The sequence below is a fragment of the Coturnix japonica genome, chromosome 12 (genome assembly GCF_054131305.1).
Source record: "Coturnix japonica strain WE chromosome 12, WE-NBRP24, whole genome shotgun sequence".
NCBI lineage: Eukaryota > Metazoa > Chordata > Aves > Galliformes > Phasianidae > Coturnix > Coturnix japonica.
In genome coordinates this window covers 17,376,897-17,400,688 of record NC_140674.1, presented here as the reverse complement: position 1 = coordinate 17,400,688, position 23,792 = coordinate 17,376,897, and the positions used below count along the sequence as shown (strand labels likewise).

General features: G+C 42.4%; 1 protein-coding gene and 2 long non-coding RNA genes across 35 annotated transcripts in view; all 3 read right to left on the bottom strand.

Moving 5' to 3' along the window:
* The window catches only part of LOC107318268 (uncharacterized), a 150,621-nt gene extending 145,799 nt beyond the window's left edge, over positions 1-4,822 (bottom strand). For all 14 annotated transcript variants that reach the window (XR_014933342.1, XR_014933340.1, XR_014933330.1 and 11 more), the window contains exon 1: positions 4,566-4,822. This is a non-coding gene — a long non-coding RNA (uncharacterized LOC107318268). The remainder of the gene's footprint in view (positions 1-4,565) is intronic.
* A 10,880-nt stretch (positions 4,823-15,702) lies between these two features.
* Positions 15,703-19,622, bottom strand: LOC146758869 (uncharacterized). Of its 2 annotated transcripts, none has more exons than XR_014933322.1 (4): positions 17,278-19,622; positions 16,985-17,106; positions 16,452-16,572; positions 15,703-15,910 (listed from the first exon to the last, which is right to left on the bottom strand). It is a non-coding gene; the product is annotated as an uncharacterized LOC146758869 (long non-coding RNA). The 2 variants fall into 2 exon arrangements; XR_014933323.1 differs by having other exon boundaries at positions 16,985-17,101; positions 17,278-17,414.
* A 990-nt stretch (positions 19,623-20,612) lies between these two features.
* The window catches only part of TBL1XR1 (TBL1X/Y related 1), a 375,211-nt gene continuing 372,031 nt past the window's right edge, over positions 20,613-23,792 (bottom strand). For 15 of the 19 annotated variants that reach the window (XM_015871583.2, XM_085513249.1, XM_085513250.1 and 12 more), the window contains one exon: positions 21,303-23,720. In XM_015871583.2, coding sequence (XP_015727069.1) covers positions 23,694-23,720 — 27 coding nt within the window. In that variant the 3' untranslated portion in view covers positions 21,303-23,693. Of the gene's footprint in view, positions 23,721-23,792 lie in introns of all 19 variants that reach the window. The other 4 variants (XM_085513254.1, XM_085513253.1, XM_085513243.1 and 1 more) reach the window with 2 other exon arrangements.

Sequence of the window (23,792 nt, the reverse complement as noted above, 5' to 3'; positions counted from 1 at the left end):
AGCTTTCTTTGCACAGCCAGACACTAAGTGTCTGCAGAACAGGATCTACTGGCTACCTCAGAAGCAGCATAAATTTCAGCATCTCATGTTCAATTCATCCACAAAGTAATCTGCTATATTTCATGTAGAAAGCAAAGTAAAACACGTCCATACTGTTGCCTAACTGGGTTGGCCAGCTTTTAATTACTACATATCTCCTAGAGAAGCTGAAGCCAGATATTTCAGAGACGCTTTCCAGTCAGAGGGCAAGAGTCCACTTCTCATCATGAAGAAAAACGAGCAATTAAGCCAGGAAAAAAATCATCACATCATTGGACATGACCCCAGGAGGTGGATGATAGCCTTAAATGATGCGTCTCATATTGGCAGTCTGTGAAACCATACCAAAGAAATTATCTGGTTATTAAAAACACTGAGCAAAAGCAACCACCCTCTGGACTTAGTTGCTGGCTCTAATCAAATAAATGTTCATGCACATCCCTTATCACTCAGCCACACACTCTAAAACCTGAAAGAACAAAACTAATCAACACTAATAATCAACTCTGACTTGCTCTTGGTAAGCCTCACTCGCTTTTTAGTTATACTTCTCCACTTAAAAAGGTATCACTTAAAGAAATCAACCTTCCTCTTCCCTCCTGCCAACAAGCACTGTTAGCAGAAGACACGTAAAATATTACAGCTATCATTATTGTCCTTGTATGAGCCAGCCATCCTGAATTGCTTCCCTTCCCTACAGCAATATAGCTGAATGGTTACAGCCAAGAGAAGAGCAAGCTCTACTATTAGTTACGCTAGTGCAGATGCCAGCAGAAGCTGAGCCTGTCGTTACATTGGTGAAATTATTGTTACAACCAATTTGTCTCGTGGTCGGGGTGCAGGTTCATTTTTCTAAGCGCCGTGGCACAAAACAACGTTTGCTCACAGGCTCCTCACCAAAGGCGCTATGCAGAAGCTGTACAGGACAGTGGAACACCTGAACCTGAAAACACCTCTGAATTATGAATGAGGCAATTCAGGAGAAGAGACGCTGAAAGACATTAGGTGCCCAAACGTGCAGTGAGAATGAGACTCTTAAATATGAATGGATTTAACTTCCCCACTCTACAGCCTGGCAGGTACGTCTGCATTGCTTTCATTATAGGGAGAAATAACAGTGTAGACAAAGAAATGCCTGTTTTTAAGGGTATTTTTGGCACTTCAGCCTGAGCCCACCCTATCTGATTGCAGACACTTGACTGAGACTCTTAACAGCACCTATTTGGCAAAACAAATGCCCTCTAAAGATATCCATCACCCTCCAGTGCCTCCAGCAGCCCAGACAACATTCACCTCAGCTCCGTGTCAGCGATTTGATGGCAGAATTTCATCCCCAGCTTCCCCAGAGCTGCTGCTTCCCAACAACAAGAGCTCAGCCAGGTGGCTGTGCCAGCAGTGCCCGGAGCCAGGGCTGCTCCATCTGCAGCCACATGCACAGGGCAGCACACACAGCAGCAAAGGTGGCTTGTGTCACATCTCATCCATTTGCTATTCAATGAATGCAGTGATTACACTCACATGGCTAAACCATCCCCAGACAGCACGCTGGATGTATAAATCCTAACAATTAAACATAGTCCCAGACACACCTATGCAACCTTATTCTCACCCATCTCTCAAAGAGCCTTTCTAGGAACTTAGAGTTGGTAGAGGATTTTCCATCCCTATTAATACAAACTCAGGCAGCCAGCACAATACAATCATTTGCATAAGACAAGTACACCACAAGAATCTGTATAACAGATACCTTTGATTATCTTTGGTAGCACAGAGGCAGCGAGCAGAACAGAAGGAAATAGAAATACCTGCATGCTTTCCCCCATCTAGATATGAAAATTAAGCAAGGTGTTCCATGCATGTGTTTTTCGTATTTAGCACTAATTAAGCAAGGTTAACTCAAGATCTCTCTTGATATTCCCAGCTGCCGTGAAGCATCTTCATCAACTGCACAACAGCGTACAAAGCTCTGCCAAGCTTCAGCGATCAAAATCTTGACTGTGGTTTTCCCAGCATCACAGCACTGCCTCCAAAACCATCAAGTTAATAAAAATCCCATAAATAATAACAGCGTTAATTAAGTTTGCGGATGGTGTTTGCTTTCCTCGGGAGGAACTGACTCCTGATCTTTGAAATGCAGGGTCATATTTGGTTAACATTTTAAACTTTTCTCTGGATGAGGAAAGTGATAATCTTAACCTTTTCTTTGCTTTTTTTTAATGAAAGCTGAGATTTGCCTAAAGTAACGAGGTTACAGCAGCCAGACCTGTTTTGCTGGTGGGGTTTCTCCTAGTCACTGGGCTGGTGGGATGGCTGCAGCAGAGCAGTGCAGCCACTACAGTGTCACCTGTTAAATTTACTACCATTGCAATACAATCAACAACTGCATTATAGCCTATGTGCACTAAAGCAACCACAGCACCCCGCAGCTGACCATCAGGGTTTTGCCATGGATAATGTTATTTTTCTTCACATTTTATGCCACATTTTGGATTTTTTATAAAACAGTGGTGACAACAGGCCAATGTTTTAGTTGTTGCAGAGCAGCGCTTGCACAGAGCCAAGGACTTTCCCACTTCTCATGCCACCCTGCCAGCAGCTCCTTGCACACAAGGAGATGGGAGCAGAACCCGACATGAGAGGGAGTCCTGCAAACGGCTTGAAATGAACTCACCATGAAATGAACTCGCAGCCAGCACACTCACAAGCGACCTTTAAAGAAGCCCTTACCGAGCAGTTCTGCTCTTCCTCCCCACACTCAGAGTTTATGTCCTTCTGACAAGCAGAAAATACAAACCTTCTGTCATTCCAGCACAAACTTCATGCAATGAAGCTGTTTATCCAGCCAAAGGTTAAACCCACGTGCTTTCCTGCTGACTGTGCCCGTTTTGAAGTTCGGTTGTAAAAATCCCTCTCCCTCCCACATTAAACAAAAACTCAGCAACACCACATAGAGTTACTCAGGGAGGCTCAAGAAGGTATTATGTGTGTTTCTCTCAAAGCACTGCAAAAAGTTTGCATCTATAAGAAAAGCAAGACATCCATTCCCTGTGCACACATCTACTTGGGCAGAGCAGAAGGACAAAGTTAATACAGATTCTCCCTACTTTAAAGGACAGGTTGCACCATTCCTTACCAGCTCACAAACACAGCTGCTCTCATTAAGGTTCTCCTCTTGCATCAGCTCAAGAACAAGCTTGCACTAATAAACTTCTAATAGAGACATGCATCCATCTCCTTAACTTCTTGCATTCGCTCCTCAGGAATATGACATGTCTTCAAAATCGAATGTATCTGAATTCTACAGAGATCTATGGGAAGTGGAGCTGAAGAACACTTGCCCTGAAGTCTGGATCTGCAACCCCAGTTTGATTCCCTCTCCAGACTCTGCAGTTTATTGAGTTGAGAACAAAGGTACAAGCATCACTGCCCCCTGCTCAGGAAACGTCCTAACTGCAGAAAGCATTAATATCAGCAGAAAACAATCAATGAGAGGATCAAAGGAAGAATTTAGAGCCAATGTTTCTCTTGCTACTCATCACTGTGCCTTCCCAACAGCAGTTCCCCTGGGTTCCCCAAAGCCACCACAGTTCACACCAGTTCCTCCCTCAGCCTTCTGTGGGAATGCAGCAGGGATACATGAACCTGTGATAGTCAAATGTAATTTGTTCAGATCTTTGCCTTCGGGGTGAACACCGAGATGTGAGATCAGCCAGAAAATTTGTGATCTAATTTAGAGGCAGCGAGGCATATCTTTTCTCTGAGGCTTTTGGAATACAGAGCTGGGCTCCCGCTTTTACATGATCTAGCAATCTTATTTTCTGAAGAGCTAAACACCTTTGCTCTATAGGGCTGATGGCAGGGACACATTCTTGCATGTTACAGAGACTGAATGGCCACAGGGCACCGTGCACCAGCTGGCGAGGCAGGTTCTGTGGGGACACTGCTTTTGGTGCTGGGGTGCTCCCAGCCCTTAGCTGGCCATTCTAGAACTTTGTGTGCTTTCTCTTGAGCTCCCATTTGGCATGAGCAGATTAACACAGCTGTAATGAGTGACCGACGGCTTCAGCTGCAGGGTTAATGCACAGAGGCAGCACCTCCTACTCGCGAGCAAAATAAAACCGCAGCTTCACTTAAAATCACTGCAATTCAGGCTCCCCTCCCCAGGATTCCCCCACAGAAAGCTGGGGCCAAACCTGAGATGCAGAGATGAATCCTTCGGCTCCAGCTCAGCCGAGTAACACTCGAGCGCATTAACAAGGGGCGAACCGGCCTTAACGCCACGCGGAGCAGCAGACGGGGACCGAGCACCACCTGGCGGCGGCTGCAGCACGAGGACCCGCACCCTGCTCCAACCCTCCTTCACTACCAGCTTCACGTGGGGACAAGCAGAAAGAAAAACCCCATAAAACCATTTTCATACCCGCAGCGCAGCCTGCAGCCCTCACACCGTGCCCACAAACCCCAACACCCCGCAACACGGGGCGAGAGAAGCAGAAAAATAGCAGCAAATTACCAAATCCTCTGACCTGCTTCCACGTCCTGCAGCAGCAGCTCTCGCTCCGAAGGGGTGCTCAGCTGCCAGAGCCCGAGTGCTCTGATTTCCCCTTCCTGCAGGCGCTGATGTTCCTCCATCCAGCACCTGTGCCACGTGGCAACAGCACGGGGCAAGTACTGCACGTGAGGATGGCTTTGGCAAGCAGCATTTCACTGCTTGAACTTAACATCCTTTGAACTTACCATCCGGGGCAGCCAAGACTCCTCTGGTTGTGTTTGGGATTAATTCTGTGTGGTGGCTGAATGGCTGCTGCCATCTGATACCTCCCCACTTCACCAGTACAAAAACAATTATGCACGGCTTGAGCAATCCCACCATCTGAGATGCGTTGTACTGTGTCAGTGATTAAGTCACAACAGTAAAGGCCGTGAAATATACTGCTTAAACCACTCACATACCATTCAATTCCACAGGCCAAGGCATGTAGGGAGGTATGTAAGGTCCTAAACTGGTGACCACACAGAACTGTGGGCTGCTGAGAAGAGCAGGAATGTAGAAATTTGGCTTTAGTTCTCCACCATTCTCCAAAGCTCCCACAATCTGATCCCAGAGTCTCTCCTGGCAATGCAGCCCAGCCATTCAGACCAGCTGGTCCATCATGGAGGCATCTGCCATTTCGGGTGTGTTCAGTTTCCAAACGGTGCCATGGGAATGCATATAGTTGCCACAGGTGCTTGAGTGGAGCTCTCTGATACATTAATTCAAACCAGGTGCAAAGTTCATTCCCCGAAGTGGCTAAAAAATGGAGGGGGAAATCAGTCACCACAGCACCTCATTGCCAGCCAGGGGAGAAGAGAGAAGGTGCAGAATTTGCTTAGAAGCAAGAGCTGGTTGGCAGTTGGGACAATATCGACTGGCCTTTACAGATGTGCTGTACAAACATTTACAATCCTCTGCAGACCCCATTCATTTTTGTCTGCGTATTTAAGCCTTTTCACTGTAGATGAGGGCTAAGGAGAACCCAGACCACACACTAATGATACCACAAATGCTCCAAGCTTGCAGACCTATAGAGATCACAGCTGGTGCAGGGCTGGGATACTCAGCATGATCTGGGGCTAAATAACAGGTAATGGGGTTCTGCACTACGTGGTGAGCAGGTGTGTAACTGAGGTGCAGACAAATGGACTCACTTGCCCAAATTCCACTGAATGTGTCCCATCAGCAAACTCAGCACCAACAGTTGCACCCAGCAACTCTCGAGCTCTATTACTTTTATTCCAGCTGCTTTCTGCCAACTAAGGTGACTTATATGTTGAAACCACCCCCCAGGAGGCATCACAGGGTTCCATGGTACAGGAGAGTCTCCATCTTTAATGGAAAATTAAAGCTTTCCAGGAAGCTGAACTTCTAAACCTCAGGGCAAACACTCAAATTGTTATTTTTCTTACTGTCAAGAGAAAAGCAAATTATTTCCTAAGACAGAAGTGTGTAACTGTTGTTTCCATAATGTTGAACCACTTCGTTTTATCATGTCAAAACATCCTAAAACATTTGTATGCAAGACAGTAAACAATTTCCGCTTTGAAACCAACACAAAATTAATCTACAGAAGGAAGTCAGGATGATTTGTTTTGACTTTTTCCTTTCTAAATTGGCAAATCAGCAGAAACCTGAGATTTCAGCACTAACAAAACTGCCTTTCCATGAAGGTACTTCTTCCAGCCCGTGTCTTAGACCAGCTCTTCATACACCAACCAGACTGACTCCAGCCCCATTAGTACCCATGGCTTTCTAGGCATCATATGGTCCTGTTTAAGGCTCCAGGATGTTTGCATACTAAATGCCCTGCGCTGTTTTCACTTTGCCCATCTTCATATTATTTTACTTTTACAGCTGACAACTGCTTTTATACTCCGGGAACACAGCAGCGTCAAAAGCAGATTGAATTTGCTGATTGCTGGAGTTCCTTTGTGCTGCTCACACCAAATTTCTTTCCCCTATAATACATCTGTTGTTTGTGTATCCGATAAAGTTAATATCTGTGAAATCAGTCATTTCCCCTCGGTCTAAATTATACCGCAACAGACAGAAGATTGACTTCATTGTATTGACAAGAGAGAACTCTCAGTGCTTATTATTTGCGGTGGCTGGGAGAGATTACAAAAAGCACATCCAATGGCTTTATCAGGGGAGTCTGTTTCCAATGGGGGCTGATAAGTTGTGCACGTTAAGAAAGGGAATCGTTCATTTTTAGCAAACTTCAACTTCTTGTGAATTTTGCTGAGGAAGAACTAAAGAAACAGCATAAATCAAAGTATCGTTCCCTTCCTCTTTCCGTGCCCGCATCCTGTTTAACACTGATCTCATGTGCAATATTTATGTCTACATAAATAATTCAGGAACTAATTAATCCAATTCTTTTATAATTACCTCTTATAATGGCATACAGCCCAAATCCCAGCATCTTAATTGCTACTTAATGGAGATATTTATGACACCAACACTGGTAAAGAGTTTAGGCACTCTCAGTTATTTCAATTAGGGATGAGGCTTAAGCTACTAAACTCTGATTTAGATTTCAAGCACCTCTGAAGTTCTGCCATTTGGAGACGCACAGGTTCTTTATTTCAGAGGGGTTTCAACTCTCCTATTTCACGTGTGATCATAATATTGTGGCATAGGAGTCAGCACTCATGTATTGCAAGATTCTGCAGTACTATTTCTGCATGGACTCTGGCAGCAGGGTTAATACCTGCGGCCTGATATTGCAAGCTGCATCCAACTTCAGCACGTCACATCCCCTTGTTCTGTAGTTTATTTCTCCATAGGGGAAAACCGCTTTGGTTTTAGAAAGAAAGGAAGGTTAGCTCATACATTTCAGCTTAGCAGGCCTATGAATTTCCCATCTTCCCTTCAGAAGAAAAAGCAAGAGAGAAAGGACCAAATGTCTAATGGGCCTGTCTGATTTCATAATCATGCTCTTAAATGCAATTTCCAGTGAGTAGGATATTTCCAGAGCACATCTGGATACGCACTGCCAGCTATATGAGCACCTCGTGAGGTTGTCTCACACATCACTTAAAACAAACCTCCCTGAAAATATGCAAGCATTCCACACGGTGCCATATAATTAAACTCGTGGCATCTTCCCTTTGCATTCATTGCACAGCTCTCAGGGGAGCTGCTGTAGCACTGTTTCTAGGACAAGGAAGAGCTTGTAACAGCACCTCTGCTTCAGGGATGGCTCGTGCTCATATTCTCCTCTGGGCAACACATTATTAGATCGCTGATGTTTGAGTAGTCGGAGGAGAACGTGGCATTCCTGCTCTGGGTGGCTGCATTGCTTTAGTTTATTTCAGCCTCAGAAACAACCGAGCTTGGGCAGGACAAAGAGCTATATAGACATTTCAGAATCCAAGGACTGTATTTAGTTCAACCAGAATGAATTCTAAATTGATTTAAATGAAGGGAAAAGAAACAGTTCTTAAATGAAAAATGAACACCCGCAGACTGGCTGCTACAGATTAAACTACACATACAAAATCACTCCTTACACCAGCGCAATTTCCCCACCATAAAGAAGTTCTACAATGTTAATGGTTTACAACTTGCTGAAACACTGCCCTGAAACTTTGTTCTGTTGCTTGTGAAGTGTGCTGTAACAACCAGTACTTGCTAATGAGAGGGAACATGTCGGCATCAATATAGAAATCCAGTGTTAAAGCATTTAAAAGCTTAAGAATCTAGCTTCAAACTGAGAATCATTTAGTTTTTATGATTACTTTTATCTCTACTGGCAGTTAAAAACATCCTCTTACGTCTTAATCTAGTCCTAATCAAGTGTTGTAGTCGGTGTATTTTCATGAGATCCAGCAAATTTATTCTATTATGCTGTTACAACTGGTGGATATTTATGCATCAGGATGCAAAGGAGCAAATCCTACAACTACTGTTTCACTAAGGAAGGTTTTGTAGTCACACTGAGAGATCAGGAAAGGAGATTCCTTGGTTTCTTTGGAGCAGCAGGACAGGCACAATGTACTGTGCCCCAAGTGAGGCACCAATCCCCTCACCCACCAAACACCTGATATTGCTGAGAAACTGTTGTCAAGTGCATCAACAAGTGCTCAGTATGACTTTTTGGCACTTTATCCCCTCACCTGCCTGCTGTCCCTATGGCATTGCACTGCCCTAAGGTTCTTTGAGGTTCACAGTTGAAATGCCCTGTTAAAGAGTGAGGATTTTTGTGTGTCAATTGGTGCTCTGTGAATTAATTGCTCTCGCCCTGACCTGCCTCACAAAAATGAGAAGCTGGATGTGAGCTAACAACATTGGACAAGAGTTGTAACACAGACATTTATGTGGAAATTTAAGATAAATTGAGTTGCTAATAAAAGCGATTTCAGATGAACCCTTTTAATTTGGGGAAAGGATTTCATTTCTCTGGTACTAACCAACTTCTTAGAAAGAAAATGAAACAACCTCCATGCCCACTCCAATCCCCACCCCCATTTCTAATGATATTCCAGACCTGATTTTTTCAATTAAGAAAAAAAATAGCAACCTGACTTTCTACATACTAGATCTTCTGTTCCCTGCACTTGAAGATTCAGGGCAGATGAGCATTGGAGATCACCTGAACAAGCATTACACTAAAGTCAAAAGAGACCTCAGGGGATGGTGCTCAGTCCATACTGCAGAACAGAGCTGCAGGGATTATCAAGCTTCCTCTTGCAGCCCCACAGAGAACTAGTCAGACAGCTCTGATTTTGTTCCACTTTCAACCTCTTTCTCTTCTGTTTCTTAATAAACTTCTCAAGGAAAAGGACGTGAATGAATCCCTCGGGGTCGCATCATTTTAGGATGACAGTCCTTGTTACTTTTATTCTAACTTGATTGCCTGGCTACTGTAACAGGACTGCACTATCCCACAATGGTCCAATGCTGATCTCTAATATCCCAGCTTGCCCCAGGCACCAAATATTCACACTATGAAAATTCAAGATATGGGAACAAAACTGAGCCCTGTGTGAACCACTTTATGTGAAATGGAAAGAATCCCCTGCCAAGGTAACTCTGACACCAGCAGAGCCTTCGGCTGGGATCCTCTCTCTGTATCCTGCCACAGCCCATGTGTGCAGTGCAACTGAAGGCTGCTGGGTGTAAGGACTGAATGCAAGAAACTGCTGGCATTAAATTTTCATCCAAACAGCTCGACGTGACTGAAATATTCAGCAAAGCATGTTGAAGAGAAAGATATTTTATCCAAAGGAACCTTGCGAGTTTTGTAACTTCACTGACATGGGTGGAAGAAGTCTACTTTGTGAGCTGATGGTGATTTATCTGCTCTATTAAGTCCCACAATAAAGTACATGGTGCTTTCAGTGGGACCAGAAATTAGGCTTTCTGTGAAATGCAATGGAAAGATGGAGGTTCCACCTCAGTTACTCTGTTTAAAATGCAGAGAAGCTCCTGTGATGACTTCTGGGTTATTTCAGCTCTAAGAACAGTGCCAACAAATAGCAGCGCCATCATTGCTTGGGCTGAAAATAGGAAATAGAACTATTTTCACTTGATCATGGAATTCCCCAGTATACTGTAGAAATTAATTGCTTGTTAGTAACCTGTATTCTTGATCTCCATTTACTAAAAACAAGTGAATGTACCAAATCCTTTGGCAGTTCTCACTTATTTTCAGAAGACACTTTCCTGCACATGTACATCTTTTACTTCTCTAACTCTCTCAATGTACATTTCAACTAACAATAAATACTAATATCCCATCCCCCGTACTTAATAACTAAAATTCTTCGGTAATTTCACAACCAACAATGCCCAGTGTTAAAGGTTTCATTATTAAGTCTGATAGAATATGATTAAATATGGCTCATACTTTCCAAAAGGGTTGCATGATAGATTTAAATGAACTCATTAGCGGTTAATGCAGCAAAGCACGTTCTAAATGCTAATGTTTGGCTGCCTTTGGCTCGTTAATTAATTTGAAGATTGTGTAATTATCAGAGCTTTCAATTAGCATACATCTACTTCTTTTTATTCCCAGACGACAGTTGTTTGTGTGTAACTATTGGAAATTCAATCACATTTATAATAAAAATAGGACATCACACTGCCCAAACAAGCGCACTCTGCATGGCTACAGCAGCTTTGCCTTTAAAGTCTTTTATCAATTACTTTTATTTTCCAGAACATAAGCTCTGTTGCTTTGTCTCAGCACAGAGAGGGGGACACCAAAGTATGTGGCACTGCCAGATAGTTACATACCTCTGAAGAGTTAAGATGCGTAAGGTCTGAATAGCATTCAGATAGAAGCAGCACCAGAGCCTGGCCTGTTGTTTTTAGTTCCTCTGTATTTGCTTTTAAAGGCAAGCAGCAATGAAGCAAGGCAGTGAGGCACAAACATCCCACCCAGACGAGGTGAGCTGGGGTGGGTAAGGACACAGCACAAAGCTGGGCTCCCAGAGGCTGTGCAGAAGCCCATAGGCTCAGCATCTGACACCTGAAATATGTACATAAAACATATGTACATATATATTTGTATATGTATGTTAACACAGAAATATATGTTCAAGTGGGGGCAATGAATGCGTGGGCTGCTCTACTTCAGATAACACAGCTGCACGGAAATAAAGCAAGAAGTCTCTTAAGCAGATATTAGGCACAGCAATGGGGCCATAAGTGTGACAGAAGCTAAGAACCGAGCAAAACTTTGTAGTCAAAGCTTGTGCCTCTAAGTGAAAGAAGTGGGTTATGAAATGCAGGCATTTCACAAGCATCAGTGTGGATTCACAAAAGATGTCATGGGCAGAACTGGTGTCTGAGTTTCCTGGAGCTGTGAGGTAGAAAGGGAGCAGAGCTTTATCTCAGAGTCATTTTGAATGACAACAGCTGAAAAAGTTCAGTTCACTGCCTGAATCATTTCTCCCATCTTTTTTAAAAGCACGTCTTATCTCTCTAACAAGTCGCCGTGGTTGTCTCCACAGCCCACGCTGAATTTGCATCAATCCTTACAACCTCCACTAGGAAACTCATTTGTCATCTGTGGGTTTTGTTTGTGCTAAATAAGGGATCCTCTGCTGTTGTTACCCAGGGCCACAAACAGCTGGAGCAGTAGCTTCATTAGCATGCAAGCAACTTCCTGAACAGAGCCCTTTGCTGCCAACAGCTGCAGGAGCAGCAACGTATTAACATATGGAATAATCAAGCCCAATAAGTAACCATTACATTTGCTAGTGGAATAGAACAACTTTGTTTGCTCAGATCTTCTACTTGTATCTCAGAAAAAAACCTCAAGATGTATTACACAGATACATCATCCGATGCATCTGGCTTTTTAAATTGCTATTAATCACTGATGTTTTTCCTGTGTGCTTTTATACTGCTATTTATGATTTCAGAATGAGCAGCGAGGCATGATTAAGCACAGAGCCCTTCACAACCTCCCCAGAACTCAAAATTCTGGAGTCTTCATTCCAGTGAAAAATATAGCAAATGATTATGAAGCAAAATGTATCACTCTTACCTTCTCCACTACTGCTTGTTTTGATGCAAAACATTGGTTAGTTCTTTGGTTTTCTCTGAGCTGACTTCCTAAACAAGTGCTATTTTCAGACAGAGGTTTTCCTCAATCAACAGTGAAGGGATCAAAAAAAGACAGGGCTTGATTCCATTCATAATTTACAGTGAACTAGACATGCTGAGTTGTGTATCTGAGTGAAACAACACATCACCAAGCCTGACAGTAGCACTACTGCACATGAACACACAGAGGCACATCACTGAGTGGCTTACCCAGCTCAGCCAGCTTAGTGAATGCCTGAACATCTCCCAACACCTGCTTTCTTTCTCCTAACCACATCAAGCCTGGAGCTTGCAGCACCTCCCATAGCACAGCCCCAACCCCAGACACTCACTGTTAGGTGTGTTGCTCCCTCTTATCTGGGAGCTGTACCCACAACAGGCAGCTTGCTGTAAGTACAGGGCTCTGTGCAGCTCACTCCTGCATTTCTAACTTGGAGGAAGCTGCTGTGACATCTGCTTTCAGATTTCAGCCTCCTCCATGGTGGCAGTGCATCAATATTTCAGTTAATAAGATTAAGAATTTGGATGGTCGTAGACACAGGCCGCTGTACGGAAATGTCATCTCTTACAGCAGCTGGAAAGGAGAAAGGGAGACTCAGCAGCTGTCTAGAGGTGGCAGAGATGCAGGAAGGGCCTGCCAGAGAGATGAACCAGGGAACATTTTATTACTTTAATTACTGCTGAAGGGCACAGGGACAGACGAAAAACAGAACAACCAGTGGAGCTTTAGCCAGGGAGGAGGAAAGGAGCAGGGCTCGCGGGTGGCTCTTGGCACCTGCAGAGTCTCCTGAGCTGATGAAAAATAGATGATACAAAACTGACTGCCTGCATTAGTTAGTGTGTGGCTGCTGATACTGGGAGATTCAACAATAAACCTTTCCTGGAGGACATCAGCATCTTATTTCAGTGTTCGCCAGATGACAGCCTCCTGCTGCAATATAATCCCTGTAAACTTCTTTCTCCTTTCTGGCCCACCTGTTTATGTGGTTTTCCTATTTCACACCACCTCTGTCTTCCCAGCAGCTGGAGGACTGCGGTCCCAGTCCACACTGTCACATTCACCTTCCAATCTCAATCTTTCTGTATTTGCAGCATACTCCAGCATCTCCACCTCTGCAGCTCACAGACCTGTGCACTATCATTTACTCAGCAGACAACTGAGCTGACAGGCTGATCTTAACTTCTTAACAGTTGTATTTATTTACCAAAGTAGTAAATTGTTTCCTCTACGGCACAAAGGGGTTGGTTTGAACAAACTAACATCTCTGCAGTTTGGTGAGATTTGGTACTTGCACGTACTTTCTTTTGAAAATACACATTTTTCTATCACCGAAGTGTCTGAATTACAGGCAATCTTGGGATCCAAACTTTTTTCTTTTTTAATGACTCCTCCGGCTGCTGTTTTGTATAGAAAAGAAGGCAGGCTGGAAGTACAGCAAATTGGCTCACAAGAAACGGGAAATAATAACACCACTTATGTATGTTCCGAAGCTGACTATGATTGTCCCCATTCCAAGGTGACTGCTTCCTAGTCCCAGTTTTGTTCAGATCATATTGCAGCACTGTGATGTTAACTTCTCTTCACACTTAAAAGCTTGATGCTGCATCGCTGTGCTGTATTCAGGAGGGGTCATAGGAAACCTCAGTGAATCACCCACCAGCCCTATTAGTCAAGCCCAAGTTGTTACCTGAGTTTCTGCCATTGCCCTTCGATATGAGGGGGCATCTGGAGAAAGGAGAACAAACTCTTGCAGTTTGCCATGAACAATGCAGGAGCTTTGCTGTAACATACAGTGTTGCTGCACCAATCCCAGCTGGAGAAACAAGTTTAGGAAAACGGTGGAGATGTAGAAATCTAATGGGAAATCAACAAATCCTCACACAGCAGCAGTGATAAAATAGTATTAATAAAATCTCCTTTGCTGCTTTCAAGTTCTCCTTGGGGATATGGAAGCAGCAGAGAACACAGCACACACCTACCCCTCTGCCTCCACCGGGACTCCTGGATCCTTAACATCTCTCTCAATTAGGGCTGACAGAAAAGACTTTCCTTTCTTATGATCTATCCCCTGCGGCAGCAGCAGATGCCTCAGGTTGCTCACCCAGTGCAGGCAAGGGAAGAGCAGGCGGCAACCCAGAGCTGGAAGCAATCTGCATACAGGAAGGACAGCACATGCATCTTCATGCTTTTTTGGTCATTCCTCATGCTGAAAGACACAAGAGCACCCTCAGGTGCCCATTTGTTGGAGAACACCTCCAGAAATCTCACTGTGCTTTAGCTCAGAAATAGCATCTTTGTCCATATATGTGTACAAAGGCATATATACCTGAGCACATCTGTGCACGCTGCAGAGCAGCTCTATAGAAGGGAGAGGACACTCACACTGCTCCAGTCCTGGTGCATACATATCAGGTAGGGACTCTGCAGTCTATCCTGCTTGCTTTGGGGCAGGGACTGGTTCTGGCTTTTGCGACGGGTGCAGCCAGATGTGGCTGCTGCATTGGTTCAACAGCCTGCCTGCTGCTGGGCATCCCGCCACCTCTACTGCTCCATGCTGGGAAGGAAAAAAGTAAAATAAAAGCAGTCAGGGTCAGTGAGCCCACAGAGAACTATCATACCTCTTCTTATGGAAGCTGCTTCTCTACCCAAAGACATACAGTGCCAGATGCTGCCTTCGCTAGGACTGATACTGCCTGCTCTGTGGCCTGTCAGGGGTCGTTTCACAGTGGTCAGGGCTTCAGCTGGATGCAACCACTACATGGAATGCTTGGGAGAAGCTTCAGAGATTTAGTTTTTACAGTTCACTGCTTTTGCCTCAGAATCCCCATTCAAATTAAGATTACTTGTATGTGACCTCAGTTGACAAATGACATCTTAGTTAGTCAGAAGGTAGCTGAGGTTCTCCAGTTTAAGAAGCGTTATGCTTTTAAAGTTCTGCATTTGCAATAGATTTGGTTATTTTTGATTCCTTGTGACATTGGTGTACTTAAAAGCACTATAAGAGACAAGACAGCTGTGTGGGCAGACGTCAGGAATAGGCAGGTCTCCCTTCTAAAGCACTATGAGATAGAAGAAGCTTGGAATGAAAGAACTTTTTATCACATTAGAAAACATTTACTGCCTGAAAGCAGTTTTAATAAAATAAAGAAGTTCTCTTCCTTAGCACTCTCATCAAATATATTAGCACCTCGCTGGGGCATTTCATGAATTCAGTTCTCTGTTCTGTCTAAATGCAGCATCACAAACACACCTCCAGTTCCCAAGGATCCTGCCCCATTCCTGCTGCTGTTTCCACCCCTGGCAGCCTGGCTAGGGAGTGTGGCCCATGTGGAAGCTGCAGGTAACCACAACCCTCAACCAGGTCTTCCATCCTGCTTTATGCTAGATATGTTCAGAAAGGGAGATTCTGAGTGTTATTCCCAGCTCACCGAGGACCTGCTGGGCCTGAAAACCAGGAGGGGTAACAGCACCAACCTTTACAGAAGAGCAAAAGTTGTATGCATAAAACTTGCATACAACATCGGGGCCCATCTTTGCTGGAACATCAGTAATACAAACCCATAAATTACCGAGCCGTTGTACATATTTATTAGAGCAGAATTTCAAAACTGAGAGTCTTATTTCATTTTCACAGTCCCCCCTCGCCTTCTCAGTAGTGACAGAGATGGTATTTCTTACAAATAAGATTCTTATTTCAGTGTTCATTAGATTGTTTGTCAAGAAGAGCAGCTGTTGTTGATGCATTGATTAAGATGCACTGGGGACGGCTCAGCCTAAAGAAGAAAAGACACAATAACAGATTTCAAATACATAAAAGGCTGCTACAAATAATAAAGAAACCTCTTCTCCTCCCAATCCCCATTCAGGGTGGACAAAACAGTAAGTTTTTAATTGCTACAAGGAAGATACAGATTAGACAAATGTACTTTGTCATGAATGCTATCACAATATTGGGATCTTGTTCAGGAAAGCCTTAGAGACCAAATTAGCAGCTGTCAGACATAGGCACAAACAGCCTGCCCGACTGTTGAGCACTCTTCCAGGCTTCTGATCGCAGTCATTTCCCACCGCCTTCCCAGCACTTTCAAACAGAACCCCCTAAAGCAGCAGCATTCACTTAAGACTGCGCTTATTAAAACCCCTCCTAAACCAAGAGGAATAAAATAACTGAAAAACTGGGCAGAGCTCTCCCAATGCCTGCACCCACACATGCATGTGAAACGTGACCAGATTACAAGCAACACGGCCGTGCAATGGGCTGATGTTCAAACTACCAGCACAGATTTCTTTGTTCAGTTCAAAGGTGCTACTTACCTGCAAAGAGAAAAGCATTTGATGGAAATACTGAGTAGATCCAGTAATAGACCAGGACAGAGATAAATGAATGGGTCAACAAATACTTCACAGCTCAGCACTCAAATCAGCAACCCTACACCTGAAACATAAAGCCAAACACAGACTCGTGTCCTGGAAACAAGAAGCCCCTCTGTTTAACTGATATTCCTTATGGGCCATGAAACTTCCTGGCTCTACAAGCACAGGCTGCAGTTACTACCTGTTTTCTGTAGAAACTATCTTGAATCATTTCCTGTAAAGTTTGTCGCAGAAACGGAACCTTTCCTTGTGAAATAGAATATTTAATGGAATAAAAATAATAGAACATTTAATTCAGCACATGCTGCAAAATTCACAGACCTGAGCAGGAATTTGTAAACAACACAATGGCAACAAGCTGCACATACTTCTGCTTCCTTGCTTAGGGAATTGGCTCTGCACCTAATCAGCATTGCACTTGAATTTTTGTTTTAATCCTTCAAACTGCCCCTTGTGGTATTATTTTCACTTACTGATAGAGATAGGATCTGCACTGTGAATCTGGCCAGGCTTCCTTAAGGTCAACATTCCTATCTCGGGCATCATCACTCTCCACAGTCATCATCAAACTCCTCCTAGTTCTGTTACTGCTGCTCTGCCATCACAGAAACAAAAGCGTTGCTTCAATTTCCATTAAATCAATTCTCTATGGATTTTAAAGAGTACATAATATCATGAGTTCCTACAGAAAAACAAACAGCAGATTATTATAAAAGGAGGACATTTCAAAAGGAAAATTCAGCCAGCATTGGCGCAACCAACCTACCTGGAGCAGCATCCCCTCCTCACAGGCGGTAAGCAGCACTGCTACCATGCTATGGAGCGCTGAACCTCTCATAGTAGTGCAGGGTGGCTGTACTCCAGTGTGGGGCATCTGCACTGACACCATATGAAGATGCACAAGCTTTCTGTATTGTAACACAAGCACAGAGTCTGAAAAACATGAGATTGATTCAGCTTTGCTTTCTCAGTGTTCAAGTAATGACAGAGATATCCTCAAGCAAACCAAACTCCAGGTGAGTGAAATCCCAGTCTGTTTTTACACTTCAAAAATACAATTCCTCCCCCATTTTTAACCCATTAATTATGCTTTTCAACAAGTTTCAACTCGCCAAAATAAACTGATTTTGATAAAGTACTTGCATTAGCAGTTAAACGAGATTGAAAGCTATTACTTTTGAACATACTGTAGTGGATAAAATCACCATATGACAAAGAACTAATTCCACCACACATTTCCAGTGACACTGAAAACCAGCAGTTTGGGTTCCCTGCTGCATTACAAGACTCACAGTTCTAGAGGAGTTCAAGCCTCTTTATGAATAGCCGCATAGATGCTTTTTCATGTCTAACTATGAACAGCTTCAAATAGGTGAAATAAGGTGACAACACAACCCTTTGCACAATTGAATTACTCTGTAAGAACAGATGAAATGAGACCATGTTACTGGGCAGCAGCCTGCCCACAGCTCACCCAAATCCTTGAAGCAGCACCACATAGCTGGGAACGTCTCGGCCTCTCTTCCACAAGCATATGGGCAAGAAAAAGGACAAAGGCTTTGAAACACACAAAAAAGAAGCTCTACTACACCAAATGCACAGTGGTAAAGGAACACCGAGGACAACCTCAGTTTTTAGATGGTCTGCTGTTTGTTCACAATGAGTTGCTTCTTGTATATGGTCTTAAATGAAAGCATGCCAAAACGAATATCGTTCAAATCTATCACTTTCCCAACTCAATCATCTGCAAATCTTCTGTACCAAGCATTAAAAATTACCGTGATAGAAGATTCAGCCAAGGTAATATCAAAATATATTTTATTCTGGACCTCTTTCAGATCTGATTCAAATTACAGTTGTCAAAGCAATACAATGCAAAGGGAAACTGCAACAGAAAATGTGCCTAGAAGGGATATAAGGGCCTTGGGGACAAATCATTGTGATGTAGAACCAAAATACATCATAAAGTGTAATTAACATGGTCCAGGACAGTATAGAACATCTATATCAGTCTTCTTTAGACAATAATCATGAAAACTGAACAATAAAAGTCCTTTAAACAAGTACAAAAAACTGTCATGGGCTGGTTTACACTTTTACAACAGCTGTAGTTTAACTGGATAACTGAAGAAATGATGCAGACATTTTAATCCAGTGCTATAGGTAGGCTCACAGAATTAGACCCAAAGGATTTGTAACTCCAAATGAAACCATTACAACTACAATGTCAATGTCAGGAGAGAGAGAAAATTACTTCTGTATTCTAGAATTACTGTTCTGCACACTGCAGTCTGTTGAGGACAAGATTGCAAAGTACACTGGACTAGCAACAACATGCAGACTGTTTTCTTGTATTTACCCACAAATGACAAAAACATCATGAAGTAAAAATGAATGATTAATTAAAAAAAAAGGGAAACGAAACAAAACGTGCCTTAAGTTACTGTCAAGCTGCAAACTTAAAGGCAGAGAAAAAGAGCATGTACTCAAAACTACTGATCTGAAGCACTATTAACACTAAATCCGCCTTCTGTTAAGACGTGGCACATCTTCCTGCCTTGTCTGCCTCCAGACCGACAGCGAAGACAGCCACGCTTTCACAGAACGTTGGATTTCAGAGCTTTCTCTAGAGGGAGATGTGAAGACTGCTCCTTGGCTCTCTCCCTAAGGAAAATGTCAGGGATCTTTGATGGAGATTTACTGCTGTCTCCGGAAGCCTTATTTGCTTCTAACATGCCACAATGTTGCTTCTGCTTTCTTCAGACTTCTGGAGAGTGCGAAATGATCCCCCCAGGGAATGGCTCTACAGGGCTTTGTGAGGTTAGAAGACAAGGCTCCTCATTGGAAAGGAACATGGGCTAAGTGCAGTAGCCCTGCTCCAGCACAGCCCTGCTCTGGCACCAGCGAGGCGCTCGCCTGGCCTACACGGCGTGCTGTGACACAGACCCACATATCTTCCAACGCTTATTCTGGCAAAGTTTTCTCATGAAGTGAAAAGACAAAGGGATTTCTGATCAAGTCGAGATTGGAAAATTGGGTCCCAAGGCTCCTCTTTGCCGAACGGACAAAAACATACAACCTTTTATTTACAAGCTGAAAAACCCAGTTTGCGGTTTTAAGGAGATTCTTTCATTCGGCAGAACCGAAGGCCTCAGCTGCAAGATTGCTCTGTGGGCAAAATGGCACAGCCACCCGGATCTGCCAACCCTTCTTCCTGAACACAAAGAACATCTCAAAGGTACAATGTCCCATTAAACACGCCCTAGCATGAGGTAAGCAGTGTAAGGAAAAAGGAGTGCTTTTAAAAGGAAAATTAATTAAAATTGGTAGAAATCTTTGGCCTTTCTCTCAAGATGCATTAAAGTGTCATGAAATGAAGAAACATGCTTCAAAATGCCATGTCATTCTGACTCTGGTAACTATTACCTCCCTCCACCCAACCCAGAAAAAGAGGCACTTTTAGTGTTTCATATAAGATTTCCAATCATCTAGTAGACACGCTAAATAACCCTGCACAATTGTAGTCCCAGAATAAACTGAGTTTATCAACATTATAAAGAGTCTAAAAAAAGCTTTTTTTTTACGAGGACCTAGATATTCTCTTAACTACACTAAGAAGTCCACTGGTTGGGAATCTTTATATCGATTTAAAAACGCAGGAAAAGATAAAGCAAAATAGAAAAAGAGGAACTCTACGGAAACCTGGACCTAACTATGCAGAAACGAGCAACGGGATTCTGACGTCGATGCATAGAAAAACAGCAAACTGAAGAGCAGTTCCTTCCTTATTCCAGCATTCACTCTTGAGCCCAGTTTTTCCCCTTCCTTTTATCCTCTACTTGGACGTCTGCCCATTGACAGGCTGAATGGAAAAGACTGTGACTTCCACGCAGGCAAAGGCCTATGCACACATTTGCCTTCAGACTCTGAAAACAGGAGCAACAGAATTAATCTCTACGTAAGACTAAGCATGTGCATACACTGATACAAAATTAGGCTCTTACCGACATTTGGCATACTCAATTTAAAGGAAAAATTTGGATAGTCTACCTCACTATTGAATACGAGGTCTTTGTGCTATAAAATGCAATAAATTTATGGTTTTCTTCTTTTTTTTTTTTGTGATTTTTTTTTCTTTTTACTTCACAGAATCACAGAACCTAGCACACCTGGCATGCATGCATTTAACAGTGTATAAAACAAGAGGCAAAAAGAGGTGTGAGCAGGAGCAGCACTGTGGCATGCTAGTAAAGGACAACAATAAAACACCTACAACCAGACCCACTGCTGTGGGGCCTGGCATGACTCCGCTGTGGTGGGCACAGCGCATTAACACTGGGTTGGAGCGTTAGCCTGCGTGTCCAGAGCTCTCAAGTCAACACATCTGGCATTGCTGGACTATGCTTCGAGCACCTGAAAACCCTGGACCTCCGAGACCGAAGCTCTGTTGTATCTATTTATGAATATGTGATACTATGCTTAAGCAACTAGAATTACAACCAAAACAGCTGATGACTGAGAAAGAGGAAAAATGGCAATACCCTAAAAATGGCTGTGTGATTTTGCAGCTATGTCACAGAATTCCACCACGACTGTTTGGATTGGCTGAAAGAATCATCCAATGACTTTTATGAAAATGAATAAAACCGTCCATATTAAAATACAAAAGTACTATCAAGAATCACCTCTGACTTTCAGGTTTAAATTCAGTGCAATTGACAAACGCAATGCTAAACGAAAAATGCAGCTTAAACATACTCAAAACATTTGTGTCTATTCCTGGGAGCACAGTTTAAAATTATTGCACAGAATTTTTATTTTTTTATTATTTTTTTTTTTCATTAATGACAGAGGTCAGCCACAGTCATGGACCTCCAGCAATAAAAGCAACATTTCAAGTGCCAGACACTCAATATATTAGGCTTCCTACGTACTCTTAACTCACCGAGTAATTGCTCTAAACATTTGTAATATGTTCCCAAACCCTAAAAACAGCTGGCACTGAACCATCACGGATGACTGCCTTTATGGATACGATTTTTTTCTTGTTTTTAAATGCTGTATATGATAATATTACATTCCTGGGGTATATATAAAGAATGCATTGTTGACTTCTCTTTACCGCTGGCAAATTGCTCCCCTACCTTAGTCAAACTCAGACTTGCTTCAAGTCATGTTTATTCCATGGAAATAGCAGAAATCAATGCCTAAAGGACCACTGGTAAAACGTGAAAGCTGCACTATCTGGATTTAATCAATTTCTACATAACTCAGAGGGGAAAAACAGAAGGAAAAAAAAAATATAGCAATCATGAGCCACAAAATTATTTGTGATTGAAATAGTGTTATAAAACTGATAACTTCACAAAGCTCTCTCTGTAATATAAACCATTCCTTAAGTAAAATGCCTGGGACACAAATTTGACAACCTCTCCTCTGTATAAATTTACACTCTTGGACTTGTATGCAGGACGTGATGCAACCTCCTCAACTACACGTACGCGTAAACACAAACTCATGCTATCATTTACAAATAAAACCACTATCAGTATATTTTTAATCACATGAGCAGAAAAAGGTTTGCCATATACATCTGTCATTGTAAGAAAAATACTCGATATTGTAAACAGAGTAAAAGACACTATATAGTAGTGATTATTAAAAAAATAGCAGCTTACATCTACCCTATATTTGGAAAAAAAAAATTGTAGTCACGTGATACAACAAACTGCAGGACTGGAGCAGCAGGGGAATTAGTGCAAGTATTCATCTTTTAAATAAGCTGAATCACTGCTATTAAAATAAACTTGAAGCAAGTCCTCTGTTTAAGATATTTTCTTTTAAATCTAAGGTAGTAAACATTTTGCCTCTTAATGGCAGTGTTATCAAATATATGCCAAAGATTTTATTTTAATAAAGAAAAATTACATGAGACACTTTTAATACTGGAGTTTGGTTACAATTATACATCTAAGCTCCTACAAATAACGATGGGCAACTCCCAGAGAAGCTGTGGCATGAACCCTTGTCCAGAAAGATCTTAACAAATCCCCCAGCTATAGTTTGCTCCTTGTCATAATAGTGCACAATTTAACCATATTTAACCATATTTTAGCTATGGTCTTAAAGCAACAGAAGATGCAATTTCATTTTCCTCTTTTTTGTAGTTTTGTTTTTTTCCTTTTTTTTTTTTTTCTTTTTCTTGCATCCCTGTATGTTTCACTTCTGTACTTTTGTGCCTTTCTATTCTTAGGTTTGGCAGAATTACGTCCCAAATAAGACACTGCTGCATTCCAGCCATGTCACCAGAAAATAAAACACCGCATCATACCCATCGCTGTCACACTTCGTAGATGAGCGGGACGTAAAATAAAGCCTCAAAGAAGGATTTTTTTCTTCTCTCTCCACAACCCTTTTCCACCCTCCTTCTGTTCACAAAACTGTGCTCTGGGAGTCACAAAATGTACCAAACACCGTCAGGTTCAATCTACCTCCTCAAAGAATGCATTCAAATATGTTTCAAAGAAACATCTTTTTTTGTTTTTTTTTGTGTTTTTTTGTTTTTTTTTTCCCAAGGTGATAAAAAAGAACATAAACAAGAAACTAATTCACTCCCTTACTTCATGCATCCGTAAACTTAACCAAAACAAAACAGAAAACCCAATGGTTAAAAGCAAAGAAAAAACTACTGCTGCAGATTTCTGTAAGTCCGTTTTCTCTGTACACACAAACTGCTCAGCTACTGAGAAGGAGAATGAAGAAAAAAAAAAAGATACCCCACAATCCATTGTCATAGCGGATTAAGAGGGGAAAAGGGGTAATGAAGGCTGCCATTATATCTTCTGAATTTGGTATGTATATGGGTCTGCTCTTGTATACGGTATATTTCTCTCTCTCTCGCTCTCTCTTCTGTTTTTCATATCCAAAACATTAAAATGTTATTTTGGGGCACAGCAGATTTCAGCACTTGGTGAATGGGATTCACAAGCTGTGACAAAACTCTGTCATCCTCTTCAGGGTGTAACTTTATTTTTATATACAGTATATGTATATATTTCTTTTACGTTTGGCTGTAGTGGACTGGCCATGGTTCAATTGGGACTATAGCAGTACATGGGTCAGGGACAGTCATTTTGGCTATGTACACATTCATAGTCGGTCCATGGCTTCCAACTAGTAGCGCTATTTCCGTAGGTCTAATACACAAACCTGTAAGAAAAAAGAAAAATACACATACAGGAAATGCACACTGCATGATATTATGCATTTACACAACTCTGC